At 40.4% G+C, this 19,470-nt stretch overlaps 1 protein-coding gene across 2 annotated transcripts in view; it reads left to right on the forward strand.

The window, feature by feature from the left end:
* Hhla2 (HERV-H LTR-associating 2) overlaps positions 1-8,402 on the forward strand; it is a 66,807-nt gene extending 58,405 nt beyond the window's left edge. Inside the window, exons 2-6 of one of the 2 annotated variants that reach the window (XM_019208342.2) lie at positions 336-422; positions 2,843-2,959; positions 4,987-5,128; positions 6,214-6,275; positions 7,060-8,402. In XM_019208342.2, coding sequence (XP_019063887.1) covers positions 336-422; positions 2,843-2,959; positions 4,987-5,033 — 251 coding nt within the window. In that variant the 3' untranslated portion in view covers positions 5,034-5,128; positions 6,214-6,275; positions 7,060-8,402. The remainder of the gene's footprint in view (positions 1-335; positions 423-2,842; positions 2,960-4,986; positions 5,129-6,213; positions 6,276-7,059) is intronic. The other variant, XR_002025545.2, reaches the window with a different exon arrangement.
* Positions 8,403-19,470: the final 11,068 nt, after the last annotated feature.

Raw genomic sequence — 19,470 nt, forward strand, 5'->3', positions numbered from 1 at the left:
AAAAAAACCCCCTCTGGGGTCTTTGGGGCCTTCCTGTTCTGTTGTCGCGCAGGCCGGGAGCTCGCGCGCATGCCGCCGGTGATCGCAGGCAGGCAGGCAGGCAGGCCTAGGTGGACTTTCTAAAAGGCAAAGTGAATACATTTCACTCCCGTGTCAAGGTGTAAGAAACTTTTTTCTACCAAATGAAGACTTCAAGGTTACTTGGTCTAGAGTGAAAAGTGGAATTGCCTACATCTTGGGTTGTATCAGTGCTCTGAACAAATTACAATAATCGAACCCTGATTCTCTTGGAACAGAGAGCTGATAAATCAGTGACTTCTCTATGACTTTGACAGATCTTAGTCTTTCTGACAGTGGAGAATATCTGTGCAATATTTCTTCAAAAGAATATACTTTACTCACAGTCCACACACTGCATATAGGTAAGTTGAAGGTAGGTTAAATAGAAAGTTTTGGCTATAGCAATAAAAATTTGTGCATATCATGCAATCTATTAGGTTAACTTTAGAGAAAAATTTAGTACCTCTTAAAAATGTCGTCTACAGGAACACTTCTGGTCAAGATGTAGAAAACTGGCCTTTCTATGACTGCACAAAACTCTTATACTGAAAACAAATACTCCCGTGAGATCTCCTTTTCTTAGTTTCAGGGCTTCAGAAATTAAGAGGAACCTATATACCTTAGTGACTCTGGGGCTAAGTATCTTCAGCCTATGTTCATGGCTGTATGTAATATGCGCCTTACAGCCTGGGGTTTGGGGTTGAGATTACAGGCACAGTAGGAAGTTAGAACTGGGGCTCCACTGGAAGCTGAGAAAACATGGCATTCATTGTACATTAACCTGGTGGAAATAATAACCACCTGACATATGAAACACTATGTATGCATGCTCAATTCAGTTTACTTTTTAAAGTCTTGATAGTTAACTGCAGAAAATTTATTATTTAAAATACTTCTAGTCCAGTAACCAAAGAGTCAGGGTATATGTACGATGAAGGTGGCTTCCCAAGTGACCTGGTTGGTCCCCCACCCTCAATCTATCAATTTGACATGAGGGGCGGTGGTAGCTTGAGTTCTGCTCTTTAATAAAGGGTATTTGTATCCATGAAATATGTGCAGTTTCAGAAATTTTTATCATTCCAATTACAAAGATGCGGAATAACACATTTCTTTAGAGGTATAGCTATTCTATGTAGTAAGACTAGAAGAAAGAGCTCAGAGTTATTCTCAGGTTATACGGTCTGACAAAGAAGCGTCTAGGTACAAAGTTGCAATACTCCCTTTGTAGAGCTGCCACTTTGGACTGTATAGAATGAAAAAATAGGATGCATCTGAAGCTTCTATCTCTCTCTAAAATAAGAGTGTCAGTTTTATGTAAAATGCAGTTAAGCCTGCATTCTATTTTTAAAAGTGTTGCCTCATGTTGGATTCATTTTCGAGTATAGAAAAATAATCAGGAAGAATCTGTCTGAAGACCGCATATGGCCCCATTCCTAGCCAGAAATATAATTTCCAGTTCACATAAAGTGAAGCATCAGGACTATTCCATCTCTGACAAAGAGGCTTTTCAGGATCTCTCATACCCAACTTAACCACAGCCAGTGAGGACTGGGGAAGGGTGGGCCACAATCCCTCAATAAAGAGACCTGGAGCAGGAGCCACCCAGGCAGAGAAAAAAACGCGGCAAATAGTCATGGTACCCTACATATTAGCCTTTCAGGAAAACTTGATTTTCTAGGGGTTGGGGACATAGATCAGTAGTAGAGTATTTGCCCTAGAATGCTGAAGGCCCTAGGTTCAATCCTTAGAATCACAAACAACCCCTCAAAATGAAACAAAATCAGTTTTCCATTCTAAATTGCAATTTTTTCCATTTGTTTGCCTTGTCTAGGTGATGACATGGCATATGAAAAGAAGGTCCAGATTTGGGGAGGGGTGCTTATGAATCTTATAATCTAGATCTGCCCAAAGAGTTGCACCAAACTAAATGAAATTAAATAATTTTTTCTAAATCTGTACTGCTGAATCAGGATTGTGACCTTGGACGAATCCCTTTAAAATGAGGGAACTGGGGGTCATAGGTGAAGTGAGAGATACCAATGAATACCTGATAGGATTTTCTTGGGAGGAAAATGTGTATGAAGACATATTATAGTGCAAGCCTAACATTTCTACTTTATTTCTCTGTTATAAGAATATAGAATTTCAGAATGTCTCAAATAGGAGATGAGATCATTTTGTTGCATGTAAAACATTATCAAGTAATAATAGTATGTTCATAAAGACTGATATCTATTATGTAACCATGTATCCTCCAAGCCAAGTGTGGATTGCACCCTTTTCTCATGGGCCCTGAGACAAGGCTGGTTTGCAGTTCTAATTATCCCTTTGTAAAAATTGTGTTAATCCAAGTTTTTAGTCATTTTACTCTTTTTTTGTTGTTGTTGTTGTACCAGGGATCATACTCAGGTCCTTGCACTTGTGAAGCAGGTGGCAGAACCACTGAGCTAAATCCCTGGCCCCTCTTTTCAACCTCTTGATCTTCACCTCCTGTCAACCCTAAATTGGTTAATACTACATTGTCTAGGTTTCCTATTAAAGACACTGAACCTGGGAAATACTTATCCTCATGGCAAATTCTCCCATCAAGCCTCGAGTCTTGACTTGATCTTTAAAGGGCCAATCTATTATGTACAGTGTTTTCTTATGAATTCTGCTCCCATCTGAAATGCAAAAATAGTGTTTAAAATAGTAAACATAATCCACCTCCACCCATCTATCCCCACCCTTCTTTTCTTATTTGGTAAATTTTCTTTCAGTTCACAAACTTTCTTTAATTTAGAACCAAGCCAAGGAATAGCTTCCTGGACAATATCTCTTCTGGTGGCTTTATCAATTTGCATGTTGTTTCTGACTTTGATAGTAAAATTTCATCATGAATGGAAAAGATACCTAACAGGTAATATGGGGAATTTGGCTCTATCCCTGAGTATGGCATGTCTTGTGTATTACAGCTGGCATGGAACATACACTGCTGACTGGGCATGTAAACAGGTCTTACTTTTCTGGACAGTCACTTTTAAAATTTATTCTTTAAAATGCTTTTACATTTCTACCTCAGTGTCCTACTACCAAAACTGTATCCTGACAAAGTGATCAGGAGGCTCACCAAGCTCAACAAGCACACCCACGGTAACACATTGGTATTGTTTCCAGGTTTTCTATTTTTATAAGGGACCTGATTGAATTAATTAAAAATTATAGGTAATTTTTAAAAACCTAATTTCACAGTAAATTAATAAATAGGATGATCTAATCATCCTGCACTGAAAGGTAGCCAGAAAGGAAGAAGCAAACTTTAAAAAGTTGTTTTTGATGACCTGACCATGAGTTGGCTCTATCTTTATACCTCACCCACTTAGTTCTTTCAGTTATGGGCTTATTTTCTCCTGCTCTGATCTTAGTCAATACTTGGTGCTTTCCCAAAATGCAGTATCTTTGTAGCTCATTTTAATCCTTGCTAAATTAATTTTTCCTAAATTTCAGGTAAAAAACATACTACTTGCAGTAATTAAAAATGATACCATCTGATACTATGGTCACAATTCTCCTTAAGTATTTTGTATTAATGAATAGCATTTGAGCTGGAGGGAATCTAGACAGAACTCAGATCTAGTTTATCTCCACATTTTATTTCTATACCCTGGGAAACAGGAATCCAGGAAGTTCACTCAAGTGCTAAGTGGGTTTGTGAAACAGATTTAAACGCACTATCTAAGGCCTCCCACTAACTGGTAGGTCTAATCTCCTAGAAACTTTCCATCATTCCTTCATGCTTCTGAGAAGGGGTTGGGTGTCCTGGGAGGTTGAGACAGACCCATGTCTTTTCTGTAAATTCCTTAGGTTGACATTTCCCACTGTCCCCACTAAAGGTAGAGGATTTTTGGTAATAGAGAAACTGAGACAAGATAAATGGGCCTGGTGCTGCCCAACAGCTACTTTTATTACATAGCTCCCTCAAATACCTTGCAGCCAATCTGGCTACATCAGGTATCTCATGGCTGCTCTGGGAGACACTTGCTTTGATTGGAGCAGGCTTCAGCCACGGACCCTTTCACATGACTCCACAGTGAGGCCTCTGAATGACTGCCCCTCTAAAGTCCTCACTCAGATCTGTGAGGTTCTCCTCACTTACCCATGATGAAACAATGTCTGATGCAGTGCATGTGTGAGCCCACCTTTTTGCTTTATAGGCAACTTCCTGAAACCTTTTAGTGGGCTAGGCTCGTGTGCTGTTTCCTCATAGGCTGCAGTATAAATCCTAGCATATTCTGGCCTATTCATGACTTTTATCTGGAGCAGAGCATGCTGATCTGGTACACCAGGAGCTGGCAATACCAGCTGGCATTGAAAGATGCCTACAGCCAGAGCTTGTAACAGTGCAGTCCACTGGTAACAGAGAATGATGCAGGGCAACAAAGAATAGCTGAAATCACCATCTCTGGTGACTGGAAGAGTTCCTGAGGCCTGGTGCTAGCTACTGTGTCTGAGCTGCAAGGAGATAGGATATGCTAACACTAAAAGAGCTGATAGATGCTGGCAGTTTGTATGAATTGAGCAAGAACCCTTGGCTAATTGGTAATATCTTGGAAGCTAGTGTGGGGACAGTGTCCTTTAAAGGGCCTTGAAACAGAAGGCAGTCAGTGGTTATGAGCCTCGGCAGGCTCAAGAACCAGCCCTTTTTGTGTTTTTGTCTTCTCCCTGGTTAAGAGCACTACAGCCAGTGACAAAACCATCATCAAGAGTTAAGTTGTGAGAGTTTCACCAATTGTGTACTAATAGGCAGGCTGGTCCTCTTGTTATTCCTGTTCCTTGGCTAGCCAGAAGTAGTCATAGGAGTTAGATCACAGGTAGTCTAGCTTGTCCCCCCAAAACCACCCCTGACCTAATATAACAATGGCAATACTAATACAATGATTGTTCTAGATTCAAATTATGGGAGAGGGGCTATCGCAAATCAGTTTCTACATTGAAGTCTCCATAAGTCAAGTTCCAACAGAAAACACATGGAACAATTAAAACTGTACAAAATGAGCATGGAAGAGAGGACATGAGAGGACACAAGAGAGTGAGTAGTTCCCAAAACCTGGAAGGAGGGAGGGAGTCACATAACATACCAAAAAACTTAATGGAAAAAAAAATCACTGACTTATAGGAGAGTGACTTAAATCAAAGGGTAAAGCCAGGCCAAGGCCACCTTATAGGGCAGGAGCCGGGAGAATGAATACCAAATTGAACTCTCCCTGATCTTGAACCCATTTAGGGGCCAAAAGGAACAGGCTGCTGATAGAACCCAACCCAGTAAGTCTCCTTGGCAGAAAGCAAATAAATTGTGGTCCTAGAGGAGCAGTCAGAAGACATAGGCAAATAGTGTTAGGACCCTGACTAGTTAATAAAAAAGCTCTGTAGTTCTGCAGTTTAGTAGGATGAAAAATATAGAGTCGTTATACTAAGTACCACAAGACCTGGCCTACCTCTAGGTCCCTGGTTGTGACTTCATATGATGTGTGTGTGTTCTAAATTTTTTTATTACTTTGTTTTAAAATGCCCTTAATCCAGGATATATATAAAAGGACCATATTTTTAGTGTGTATATTTTGCTCATATCCATTGAAACCCTTTTCCAAAATGTAAAGCTAGCAGAGGGCAGGGCAGCAAGGGGATGATTTGGGGTGAAAATGAGCAAAGAATATTATATCTGTGAACAAGTCTGCCAGAGTGAGATACATTAATCTAAATAGCCAATAAAAAGTAAAACTAAAGGAGGCCACAGATTTTTCAAGGCCTAGAAGGAAAGCCTTTCTTGGGGCATCTGCTTCTAATTCACTAAGCACCACTCAGCCCCTCCTTGGCCATGGCTTTCCCATTGTTGGGCACTGGTGGATATAATGCCAACAACTATAGCACCAAGAATTGTGGGTGTGGTTGAACTGTATTTATTCTCCCTGTTGGAGCACCTGAATCAATCATATGAATTCACTGCTGTTTCTGACGACATGTTTCTACACTGAATGCATTTTAATGCTGTTTGTTGGCATGAAGACATGTAAGGGGTAGAAACTAAGGTAATTTTCATAATTATACTGAGATAGGAATAAGGGAGCATTTGAATGTTTGCAAAGAGAATTCTTTAAATTTTATTTTTCCTTATAGGAAAGTGTTGTGTCTCCACTGATGAAAACACTAGAAATAATGGAAATTCAGAAGTCAATGCGGTAAGGCACTATTTCCTTTATCAAAGAATTTATTGTATAAAGATGCTACTGTCAAAAGCAATTGAATTTTAAGCTAATTTTCATATTATCACATAAGACATAAGAAAAAAAAAGTAAAAGGGATTACAAGATAATATAGCAGAAAAATACAGTTAGGCTTTTCTCTATGCCTGTATGTAGTTAAACAGCCTGTTAAAAAAAATAGTTGCACTTATAGTCTCCTATTGCAGAGAAGATTTGCATAGAAGCTATCAAATAGCACTGTGCATCAAGGAGTGCTCCAATGAACTTATTCTTGTGATAAAACGTGAAACAGGGGATTTTGTTGAAGTATAAAGAAGTACAGACATGTCAAGTGGGAAAAAGAAGACTATAGTTTCTGCCGAGATGGTCAGCTGAACTTCTGTGCTTTTCTAGCCACTTCTAGCTTCCTTGGCAACTGATAATTCATTTACAAATTATAGTTTGGTTACATCTCTCTGTTTTCCTGCCTATATTTTATCATTTTATGTTCCACTAATTAGAATACAAGCAAGGGCCAGAAATGGGGTAAACTTGTTTTCCACTGTTAGACTCAAGAACGTCTAGCAGAAAGATTAAACTTGATATGATTTAGATTTTATAGCTACTTATAAGTGTTTCATGGATCTTTCATTATAGATGCAAGAAATACCTTAGAGCTCCCTACCTCTACCCTGAAAAATAAAAAATCCTTAAATATTTAAGAGAAAAAGTTATTCTGATTTGAATGATAAATATTTATAGGCCATTTTCTTGGTTCTAGCCTCTTAACAAAGCCAGACAGTAAAGGAACTGAAGAGACTGTGATGAGTGTCCATAATATGCCGTGATGTCATCCTGCCCTTCTTCACTGCAATGCCATGCACTGCCTTGTCAGGCCTGACAGTTTTATCTCAGCAAAGAATGAACTACTCTTTTCCAGTGCTGTGCTCTGAATGTGTCCTCAATAATTCACGTAATGTAAACTTGTAACTGCAAGTGTTGGGAGCGGACCTAATAAGAGATAATTTGGCCATGAGGGCCCTACCCTGATTGGGGGAGTGGGTTCTTGCAAGGATGATATGTTACGAAATGTGTTCAGCCCCCTCATGCTTTTGTTCTCTTGCCCTTCTGCCATGGATACAGCAAAGCGGTTCTCAACAGAGGCCAGCACCTTGATTTTGGACTTCCCAGTCTCCAGAACTGTAAGAAATAAATATGTTCTTCATAATTACCTAGTGTTACATATTACAAGACATCCAGTATTACATTCATTCATCAAGATATATGCGCCATTACTGACCCACCCTCCCACCTGCATTAGATTATGATTATGTAGATGCCAAGTGTCCTAACTTAACTTAGTAAAATAATTGTCTTATTTATTTACACTCCTGAGGCAGTAAGCCCAGGAGAGTACAGTGAGTTTCCACCTATAACTCAGGCATATACTACCAGGAACTGAGCCAAACTCTGGTCAACTGATGAGATAAGAGCAGTAGGAACAATGTCATCTCAGTGAAAATACAAAAAGCCAGGGCCTGAAAGCAACACAGTCGATTTGAGATGGTACACCCTAGGTTTATGTAAATGGTTGTATGTGCATAACCCACAAAATTTAGGATAGTTAAGTCTCAGGGATCCTGAAAAGTAAAAATCTTGGTATTTCCAAGAATTTTTAGGGGGAAAGTCCCCGTCAAGAATTGACCTAGCTGGAGTCAGGATGCTATGGTCAAGTGACCCTGACCGTGAAGATAATTTGATGAACTCTGTCTTAGTTGGCATATTGTTAATCAGCCTTCTAATAGATGTAGATTTCCACATAAATTTCATAGATTAAGAGAATGGAGTGCCCAGCTGTCTTTATTCCCCTTAATTTCAGTCATCAATTTACAACAAATCTAATGTTAATTTGTCAGTATAACCAGAGTTTCTGTAATTTAGCCAGTTAGTGTTGGCCATATAGCTTATTAAAACAAACAAAAAAACCCTGAAGTGTGTTATGACTGCCACCTGGTTCAGTTTTCTCTGTCAGCTGTTTTATAGTTTCATACTTTCTACATAGTTTTAACTCAAGTGTTTGCTATTTTGTGACAAATGTTCATAAACAATAAAGTATTAAAGCCTCCAACCTAAAGGAAATCTACATTAAGATGTTTTAGGTGTTTGACATCTTTGCCTCTAGTAATTTTGGTTCTTATTTAAATTGTTTCCAATAAGGAAATTTTTTTATTAATAAATATTCTTCAATAACACATCAAAATATAAGTTTAGGATATTCTGACTTTATTAAGTATATATTCGGGGTGTGAAAAAGTAATAGTATTCTGATTTCAGGTTTGGCAATGTAATAGACATTTTCTAGGTGTAAATATTGGGTTACTAAAGGGTGATTTCAAATTTAATTTGAGGGAAGCTATTTTTCCAGAAAAAAATCTTAGAAAATTTCTGTTAAATGCTGAGCACTTTCTCATTATGTTGAGATTAATGGCAAGGAAAGCACTGCCTTAAATGTATCATTTGATAGGGAGTTGTCCCATCCCCTTCTACCCTAAATCTAAAAATTATTTTGGCTCCCTGTGCTTAGAGTAGTAGAATGGTCCTGATATTCAGGAGGATCAACCTCGATCTGTCGGAGCCCACCCTGGCTATTTCTGTCCTCTGTGTAAGACAGGCTTGATACAGACACCTGTTCAATAGGACAGGAGGAAAGGTATTCCCAAGGGCTTCTAGGAGGGTGTTTGTGCATGTTCAGAAGTGACAGGGTGCTGTGTAAGGTGAGAATGCTCAACCACTGTAGTCCTTGTACTCAGTGAGGAGAAAAGACAAAGACTGAACTAACTTGGATAAGAAACAACCTGGGATCTTTGATCCAACCCTACCTCATACAGGTGGCCCTGAGATTGAGGGACTCAGCCATATCAGAGAGGCAGGGCCACAGAAAGTGACAGAGAATATAATTTATTATAAGGCTTTAACCTTCCAGGCCTGGTGTGTCCTTAGGTCAGCTGTGCCAGTGTCAGGAAGAACAGCTGGAGATCGAGGATGACCGGGAGTCTAGTGGGATGGATTGGAACCTGTTTGTCATCAGAGCTTCCGTAGTGATAATGGGGACCTGTAGATGTGGAAGTCTTGGAACTGTGCACATGCCTGGCCAACACTCTGCAAAGCCAGAGGAGATGTCAGAAAAGTTACAGGTCCAAGGGTCTGGCTTTCCACAGAGTGGTTTCTGATCTCTGTTAGCTCGCCTGTTTTGGCCTGGTGTAATATTTTATCTATCACAGTGCCCGAAGCCATATACTGACCTTTCAAGTATGAAATTAATATCTGCTTACTCATATTTGCCTGCCAGATCTGGTGCAAAATCTCTTGTGATCAACTTCAATCTAAAACTATGTAGAAAGATTCTGGGACACATCTGTCCTGCTTGAGTGAAACAAGTACAAAGCCTACACACCATCTGTCATTGAAGATTTTGATGTGTAAAACTACTTTGGTGGTTCAAGTTCATACCAGCATGTAGCTTACATGTGTGTTTATTATGAAGATTTTACCTGTAAGTTCAAAGTGTCTAACTATAGCCATATCTATATTATGGTGCTAAAAGAAAATCTTATAAACTCCCACTCTCCATGGCTAAAAATGTAGATTCACAGATGGAGGGATGAATCAGGCAAAGTCAGCTGACTTCAGTGATTATCACTTACCAACATTCCCTAGACATCATGGAACATAGCTGGTCTAAGGATATCCTGAGTCCTTTGCATTAGGGGGCAATAGGGGTGAGAAAACAAACATTAATTCAATTTTTTAATGTGAGAATTTAAAAGATTGTGTTTAATCTTTCATGTGAAATGTTAAAAGGTAGTTTACTTGCATTTGAGGATCAAAAAAACTATTAACCTTAGAATCAATGATATTCCATTCAATTTTTAGGCTTTTCTAATCACCTTGTTTGAAGATGTTTTCTAAAATGTTTGCATTGGACACTTGAGATTTTAGCCATAAAATAGCCTTCTCTAGTTATTGCCCAGCTATGCCCTATTCATGAATGGAGACACAGAATGCAAGCGCGTTCTGTGAAATTCTGGGACTTTTAGCAGAGGGGCTCACAGCCAGACTCATGCCAAGTCCTTTTCTTTTTTTGGTACAGGGGATCAAACTCAGGTTGCGAGGCAGGTGGCGGGACCGCTGAGCTAAATTCCCGGCCCTATGCCCAGTCCCTTTCTGAGGTGAGCAGAGCTTAGTAAGCTCTTCCTTAGCTTCTGTGGGACACAGGGAATTGCGGTGATTATCTGAGAGCAAGACCTAGTAATTAATGCACCCCAAAAACGGGTCTGTCACTCTGTTCTTCCCCTCCCTCCCCGCCTCATGAGGGAAGACGCTGCAGTCACAGCACCCAGTTCTCCCACGGCCCTAATGAGCAATGTCATCCGAAAACCTTCCTCTTGTGCTTGTGGCAATTGAGGGATTTTCAAGTTTTTCTTCTCTGAATGCTTCCAAGAAGTAATTTGTGCTTTACTCATTTTATTCACTGTTTGAAAGTTATTGTGACAAAGTCAAATAACATGGCATCTGTTTTGGGGACCCTTCAACGTCATGCAGCTGAATGCAAGTGGGGCACATGGGAGGCATCTACCTGCCAAGTCCATTATGAGACTTGCACAGAAGACCTGGAATCCAGTGCTGGCACGCTGCTCAAACTGAGGCCAGCATTCAGACCACTTAACTACAGCCCTTCACTAAGGACAGGTCCCTGAAATGGCTATTCAGTCATCAGTAAGAACCTTGACAGCTGCCAATGTCTCGGTCTTCTCATATTTAGATGTAAGTATATTCAGTGTCACCAGCTTTTATTCTTTGCTGTAAGAAATATATTTAGTCTCCCTTAGAGTTGTCAATGATAAATAATACCTTATCAACTTACCTTTCAGGACTACTAGTCATTCATTTATCATAAATAAGAAAAAGGGCTCAGCATGCACCAAACTTTAAAAATGAAAGAAAGGTAACTTCCTGCACTAGAAACTGCTGAGTGCTTTACAGGCACATTGTGAAGGGGAGTTAATATCACATTATCCATTTTCTCTCTCTTAATTTACTTTTCTAAGGCCAGACTGCATTTAAAAATGTTCCTGGGAAAATCTCAGTAAGAAATTAAGGCTCTCTTGCCTCTGCCAAACATTCAGATCAAAGTTCTTTATTACTCTTGCCACTTTGCCCATAAAATTAGGCCATTGGCCTCTACCATTGAATAAGAATAGATATTCAGTGAACCAGAGAGATAGAAAGATTCTGTTTCTATGTTTCGGAGCAGCATTAGAAATAAAAGGCAGTGGCCTAGAAAGCATGACTGTCGTGTCCTTGTTCTCCTTAATTACTTCAATTTTAAACATCTTCCCCCAGGTCTCCATATTGACATGGTACAAAGTTGTATTCTTGTCTACCACAAAAAGAGTTCACTTAGAATTTGAAGAAGGTCCATTTATGCTTTTTACATAATCTTGGCTCCCAGGACTTAACATCCCTTAACACAAACGAACTGAAGGACTAAAGCTCAGAGTCTTTTGAATTAACCTGAGACATATAACTAGTATGTTCCTCCTCCTTAAATGCTTAGCACTTCCATCTACTATCTGGGCAAGTAGAATTTATCAAACAGGGAAAGATTTTTATTTGAACTTGTTTTTGTTAAGATTTTAAGGAGAAAATAACTTACTCTTACATTGCCCCATGATACCCTAAGCCCTAAACTAAAATGCTATAAGAGTTACAATGTTGAATATCTGCTGTACCTTTCTTCCAAATTCTTGCATTAATCTTGAATTGGACTTGAGATTCTGGTCTCTCTCCATTTCCTTTACTTTGCTCGGCTCATGTTGCTGCTGCTTATATTTGGAAAGATATTGATTGGCTTGTGCTTCCTATAAAAACAAAAACTAAAAAGATCACTCCCTACTTTTTTTTCCTCTGACAGGAAAAAAAATTGAAATATGTGGAAAGAATCTAAAATTTCTGAGTAGTGAATGGAAAATTTTATATGAATCTGAAATAGAGGAATTCAAGTTTTGCAGCAGGCACAAAACTCACTTGTATACCTACTGATATTCCCTGGAAATTCAGGACCTTGTGGGCACATTGTGCAATTACTGCAGAGTCACTTTCACAGATGTGCTGGGTGCTGGGGTAACGATACTTGCTTGTTTTGTAAAAAGTTCAACATCCTCTTCTACTTGTTTTTGTTTGTTTGTTTTGTTACCAGGGATTGAACTCAGGACCTTGCACTTGCGAGGCAGGTGCTAGAACCACTGAGCTAAATCCCTGGCCCTTCTTGGTCTACTTCTGGATAGAGCTTGACTTAAAAATTGTAAGCCGGCAGGTAATTAATAAACATAGTAGTGTTTTAGCCCAAACATTTAATCCAAAAGCCCCTTATTAAACATGATTAGGCCAAACAGTATATATGTCACTTATCAATTACTCCCTGTAGCTATGGATATCAATCCAAGAGTTACTAGAGTTCTGTAGTGGACCAGAATTGATGGAAAATAAACATATGTAATTATGCAAGGGGATTTATTAGGCTGACAGGCTCTGAGGGAAGAGAGTCAACAATGGCTGTTTGCATGCTGGAGACATGAAGGATCCAACAGTTGCTCAACAAAAGAAACTAAAGCCACAGGACAAGAAGGATCAAGGATACAGCAGCAATCCAAGACTGAAGACCTAGAAAGCTCCCTCGGTAACTGCGTGTGTTAGAAGGTGGAGGAAACTGGAGTCTAACATCCACTATTGACAGCAGTTAAAGACATACTCACTTAAGCAGAAAGGAGGTTGTCAAAATGAAGCCACTTCCTTAGTCTTTTTATTACATCCAGGCTACAAGACTGTTGAATGGTGCCACCCACAACTCTGGGTGGGACTTCTACCTCAGTTTCCTTCTTTTTTCTGGTACCAGGGATTGAACACAGGACCTTGCTCTTGCAAGGCAGGCAACAGTACCACTGAACTAAATCCCTAGCCCATCTCACTTTGATGAACTACGTATCAATCATACCTAAAACATCCTGCAGAGATACCCAGAACTGTACTTTACTAATCTGCTAGGTGTGTCTTAATCTGGTCAAGCTGACATATCACAGACGGCAAGTGCACATAAAGGATAATTTTGTCCACAACCCCATCCAGGCTCATCAAGAAAAAGTACTGTGAACTCTGTTTATGTTCACCCAAAATGTTCATTCCTCTCATTTGGGGATGAGAGAGGCCCCAGGATGAATCCTTGACAAAAATCTGCCATCATTGCATGCTACCCTAGTCTTATGTGGCTCACTTCTTGTACTGTACAAGTTGGGTTTTAACTACAAGTGGCAGGAAGAGAGCTCTTACTCTTGGAAGAAAAAGCAGCACCAACTGCTCCCTTGGGTGGTTGTTGTAATTCAGACTTTCTTGTTTTGTTTTGTTTGGCACGGGGATCAGACTCGGGACCTTGTGCTTACGAGGCAGGCAGCAGAACCACTGAGCTAAACCTCCAGCTCTGTTCTAATTTAGAGAAAGAAAGTGGGCAGACAGTAAACCCAGAGGGTCTTAACTAGCCAGATATTCACCCAACTCAGGGCTTTACCCAAAAACAATGTCAAGGAATGCATGAGGTAACTTCAAGTACTTACTGCTGCCTCCACTTGCTGTTTGTTACTGCACTTTCAGCTGAAGTTTATCCATCTTCGTCTACACCCTGCTCAGATTTTCCTTGTCTCCCTTATATGAAGTTGTTTTGAAAGATCCAGCAGTCTATATTGGGTGTAGCCTTAAGGGAAGAAAGGTCGGAAGCTATATTAAACATTTGAGTCGTGATTTATAAAATACGTTTAACTCTACTGGTCCCATGTTTTGAGAAATTAATAAATGCAATTATTAACTGAATTATTTCTCTTAACTCACCACAGCACCCACTAGCATTTGATGTAGAAACTAGGGCCATTAGTTTGAAGTTGGTCTTCAGCTTTTTCATCCCAAGCTACACTATCCTGTTTTCTCAAAAGGAGTAAAGGGCATTATTTAAAATACCTACTTATGACAAAGTGGAAATCAATCACTTTCCAAACAAAACAACTCATCCCTTGAACTTTCTAATTGAGCCTTTTCTTTGGGTAACAGAACTATAGAAAAGGGACATTTTTGAATACTGGCTTGGGTAGCAGCAGAGATAGGAAAATTCCACAGTCTTATTGCCTCCATACAAATCTAGGCTTCTGCTGGAGAAAGATGTGATGAGACAGTGTTTCTTAATTCTGCTCCATGAAGACTTTTGTATTTTAAGAGGGGAGAGGCAAGCAGGTAGATGGGATGTTTTGTGTGTCTCCTTTTCCCATGTACATTAACCACAGTATTTCTGAATCAAAGTTGTTGAACTTACTGAAGAAAGAAAATATATACTCCTGAGGGTTAAAAGAGTCATGTCATGAAGATATACTCCTGCTGTTCACATTTGTAGAGGGCTGATTCCATGTGCTACAGAGCTATTACTATGACAAAATACCAGCGCCAGAACCTGCCATCCCCTTCAATGGCACACCTCCAGTGACCAGACTTCCTCCCGCTAGGCTCACCCTCTTAAGTGTTCCAACATCTCCCAATGGCACAATGAACCAGGGACAAAGTCTTTAACACTTAAGCTTCTGGAGGACATCTAAGACCCAAACTATAGCACTCCATTTACTTCTACCATCAAATACAACTTCTTTGGTCCCTAACTTACCTTTCATTGGCTCCCACAAACCCACTGAAACCAGTCTCCTCTCCCTCTACTTCTCCACAGCTCCCTGCTTAATCCCTGCTCTGTAGGGTGAGCTAAGCTATTTCCATTATGTAGAAACCCACACCACCTAAAGTTCAGCTGACAGGAGACAATTAACTATTGATTTTAAATTCACTGAGGTAAAGATGAACACAGGGATCAACATGGTTGGGAAGTTGAGACAAGTCTGTTTTCATCTGTCCCTCTGAATTTCAGGTTGACAGAATCTGAAGATTCATATCATGTGTTTACTGTAAATTCTAAGATCAACAAAAGGTTAATTGCTAAAAAAACAATTTACTAGGGGGAGAGAGCTGGTAAAAGAGGCTACAGAAATCTGAAGCTAGAAATGGTTGCTAAAGTTAATGATCCTTCCACCTGGGAAGGTGAAACCTTTGTTACTAGGCCTCTCTCACACCTCATCACTGATGCACTATGTAACTGGTAGTCGTGGTTGTTCCTTCCAGAAATCAACTTGCCACCCAGCTGTGAGACATGCAGTGAAATGATAGTCTCCATCTGCGCTGTCTTTGGGATCTGCCATGGTATTGGTACTGAGGCTGCACTGTCCCAGGCAATACCTGGGCATGGCAGAACGACTGGACAGAGTAGAATTACTGCTCTGAGCATTTCTGTGCAACACGGGACTCCTTTTGACAGCAGAGACTTACTCAGAGCTGCACAAAGACTGCTTCCCTTCCCCTGTCCCCACTGTTCCTTTCACAGGTGTCAGCTGTGCACTAAGTTTGAGGTTTCTCTGACAGATGCTGTTATGTACCCCTTTATCTTTCACAAGTGTTTCCTCCAACCTCTTCTAAGTCTAGCATGGCATCCAATTCCTGTGGAATCCACTCACAATGACTTAACCAAATTTTGTTTCCCTAAAGGTAATATGTTTGAGACAACATTTGTAAGAAATAACATCTGCATACAGATTCCTGAATATAGGAGCCAAGCAAAGATAAAATGGGGCAGCTAATTGAAGAGCAGGGAGCTCAGAAACCACCTCTTTTTTTCTTTTTTCTTCAGACAGGGTCTCACTATGTAATTAAAGCTGACCTTGAACTCACTATGTAGCCCAGACAGGCCTGAAACTTGTGCTTATCCTCCTGTCTCAGCCTCTAAACTCCTGAGATTACAGGCATATGCCACATCCAGCCTTTATTTTCTATAAAAATTTCAAGTTCCTAATCCTATTTCTTGCTCAGTAGCATATTTTCTTGGCACTGGAGAAAGTAGGTTGAGTTTTCAAATGCAAAATGGCCATAAAAATACACTGTGCAAAGCCATAGAACGGTTGGGAAGTCACACTTGAGTCTCTTTCTAGTACATGGTTGTAGACTCTTTCCAAAGGATTTTTACTGAGAAAAACCTTTTCAAAATGAAAATTTTGATTTGGAATTCCAAAGGGGCTGTCAGAAAATGTTTTGCCTCATAATCTGTCTGATGGGTATTCTGATGTAACAAGAGAGTGAACTAACGGACTCAGCATCAACTTTGAATATTTCAACACTAGATCCTGGTTTCAAAAATAAGGAAGAATGAGCCGGGTGTGGTTGTGCATGCCTGTAATCCCAGAACTCAGGAGGGTGAAGCAGGAGGATCGCTGTGAGTTCAAGACCAGCCTAGGCTACATAGTGAGTTCCAGGCAGGTCAGTCTCAACTACATAGTGAGACCCTGAATCAAAAAACCAAAAAGAGGGAAGATTTTTCTTGATACTTTACATAAATATTTTGCATAAACTAGGTGCTCAATAGGAATTTAACAGTGGAAAATAATTACATAATTGAAAGGATCAATTCTGAGCCTTGTGCAGACACTTGAAAGAAATAAGAAATGCACCTCGGCATTAGTACATCAGAAATACTAAGGTTATTATAAGAAGAAACAGACAGAATAGCACAACAATGTATTCCTCAGGACACCGAAAACCAAAACATTATTGCTTTGGTGTTTTGTACTATAATGAAGTTGTATGAAGAAAGCAACAGGGGAAAAAAAACACAACAAAAAGTCGATCCCCAGACATTATTAACAGGCAGGAATTCACCCCATCAACATGGGTGGCTTCTGCACCCTCTTCCACAGGAGAAAAGAATAGCGAACTTTCATGTTCCCACAGCATTTACTTAGCCACACATCCCCTAGGCTCACTCCTCAGGGGCTTTGATATACCTCACATTGTTTATAGTCGTGTCAGACTATTTCATCGTAGAGAAAGAAGCACTTGTTTAGTAATAAGAGCCATGCAAGTAGCTCACTTCATCTTAATTAGCTGAAGATGATGCTTCTGAAGTGCTCTGCTTTCTTATCAACACTATGCTTTCCTGCTGCAATAGGACGACTCTGAAATGCCTAACAATTCAGCCTCAGGAGCCAGAATCAGGGCTGCAGATTTTGCATTAAAATTGTCAAGAGCTGTAAAAGTGAGTGCCTCAGATGTGTTTGTATTTTCACTGGAATGCTATATTTGTTGTTCGGTGTGAGCAGACTAGAAAGTGACTTTGGTCATCTACACTCAACAAATGCACACACTGTCAGGGGTCCATTTGGCTTTAGAATGTGGATGAGGGACTATGCTGCTACCTGGGAATCTGTGTGCTCTACTAGAGAGAATGGAAGAGAAAGCATACGGTGAAAGTTTAGGTGAAGGATCACATCATTATTTTAGGAGTATATTAATTACTTGTGAGAAACCTGCCCACCTCTTTTCAATTACAGTAGTATTTGCTTGAGACCAATGAGCGCAGATTAAATGCAGAAAGCCTTAGCGAGGCCACTCTTTAGTATTTGCTTTTTCCACCTACCATCAGGAAGAGAGCCCTCAGTGGCCTTGAGTTTTTGTGCAACCTACAAATAGTGGAAATGTCCCCTGTTCCAATTAGTCAGAATCCCATGTAATCTGTAGGTGGCCAACCTGAGCCTCTACCAATCCCTTCATTTACACATTGTTCTCACTCAGGCTCTCACAGGAAGGCAGCTTGCTGAAAGTGCTGCAAACACTAGGTGTGAAAAATAAGGATGATATAAATAGCTTTTCACTTCTAATTGCAAGTTGCCACTCACATTTTGTTCTCTGCCAGCTCTGAAAAGGGACAGACCAAAACCACAGATAGCACAGGAGCCCCAGGAGAGTGAGTCAATGTCTGCTGCAGAGGGAGATCAAATATCCAGAGGGCACTGCAGGGATCCTAGAAGGCTGAAAGAGAACAGCTAGCAGGGTGAAGTGCAGCCACACAGGGAGTGGTTCCTAGGGATACCTGACAGGTCAGCTCTTTGATACCCTTTCCAGTCTGTGAGCTTCCCCCCTGTTCTCTGCATCCAGCTCAGACTTCCAGCCCAGGAACCTGCAATCAAACTGTGACACAGACCACACACTGGGAGCAAGGCTGGCACTGTATCTGCCAACTGGGATGGGTCATCTGAAATGGGGTGAAGGGAAAATAAGTCCACTTGCTCTCTTTCCAGTAGAGACTAAACAGGGCCCCTCATTGGGAAAATATTTTCTAGTAGTGAGCTGGTTGAACTACATGAGCTCACAAAAGGACTGTTAAGACTATAAGGGAAGTGAAAGGCCAACGCAGGCAGAGGGGACAGGCTTCCTTTCTAGCATTACGAAAACACACTCACATTCACACGTGTGCATACAAGAGAATCTATAAGGTAGACACTAATGTATATGTGGCAGGATTTGCACATTCAGCCGATGCACTCACTCATTTAAGCTTTCTCCGTGTTCAGCTCAGACTCTCTAAGGAAATCAGACCCTAGGTTTCTGCCACACATGTCACACACAGCCCTAGGGCCCTGCTTGCTGGGAGAGTTATAGTAGTGAAGAAGGGACGATCAGCAGGTGTGCAGGAATCCCGCGGATGAGCCCCAGTAACATAGCGTTTCTGGACCCCTGGCCAATAGGAGCTTAACCTACAGTTGTCAGGATGCCAGCTAACAGCTTACTTTTTAAAAGACTTATTAAGGAATTTTTTGTTTTATCTTTAAAGGTGATTAAGACACATCAAGGTGGAGAATGAGTTCAGCAAATACTAAACATCGTATAATTTTTAATGTAATTCTATCAGTTAATAATGGTTGCTATGTGTTTCCTAATGTTCACACATTGCAAACTTATTCCCCAAGTTCTTATATTAATGGTATTTAGACGTGGGGCCTTAGAGCGGGAGGTAATTAGGATTAGATGAGATGAGGTCATGAGGGTGAGACCTGAATAATGGTACCAGGGGCTTTGTAAGAAGAGGGAGAGAGCCCTGAGCTAGCATGTTTGCTCTGTATTGCTGAGTGACACTGTCCACCAGGTTGTGATGTAGCTACAGGACACATGCCAGATGCGAAGGTAAGGCCAACACCACACTCTTACACTTCCTAACCTCCAGAATAAT

This window comes from Fukomys damarensis, unplaced genomic scaffold (genome assembly GCF_012274545.1).
Source record: "Fukomys damarensis isolate Sample0158 unplaced genomic scaffold, DMR_v1.0_HiC HiC_scaffold_24, whole genome shotgun sequence".
Classification (NCBI taxonomy): Eukaryota; Metazoa; Chordata; class Mammalia; order Rodentia; family Bathyergidae; genus Fukomys; species Fukomys damarensis.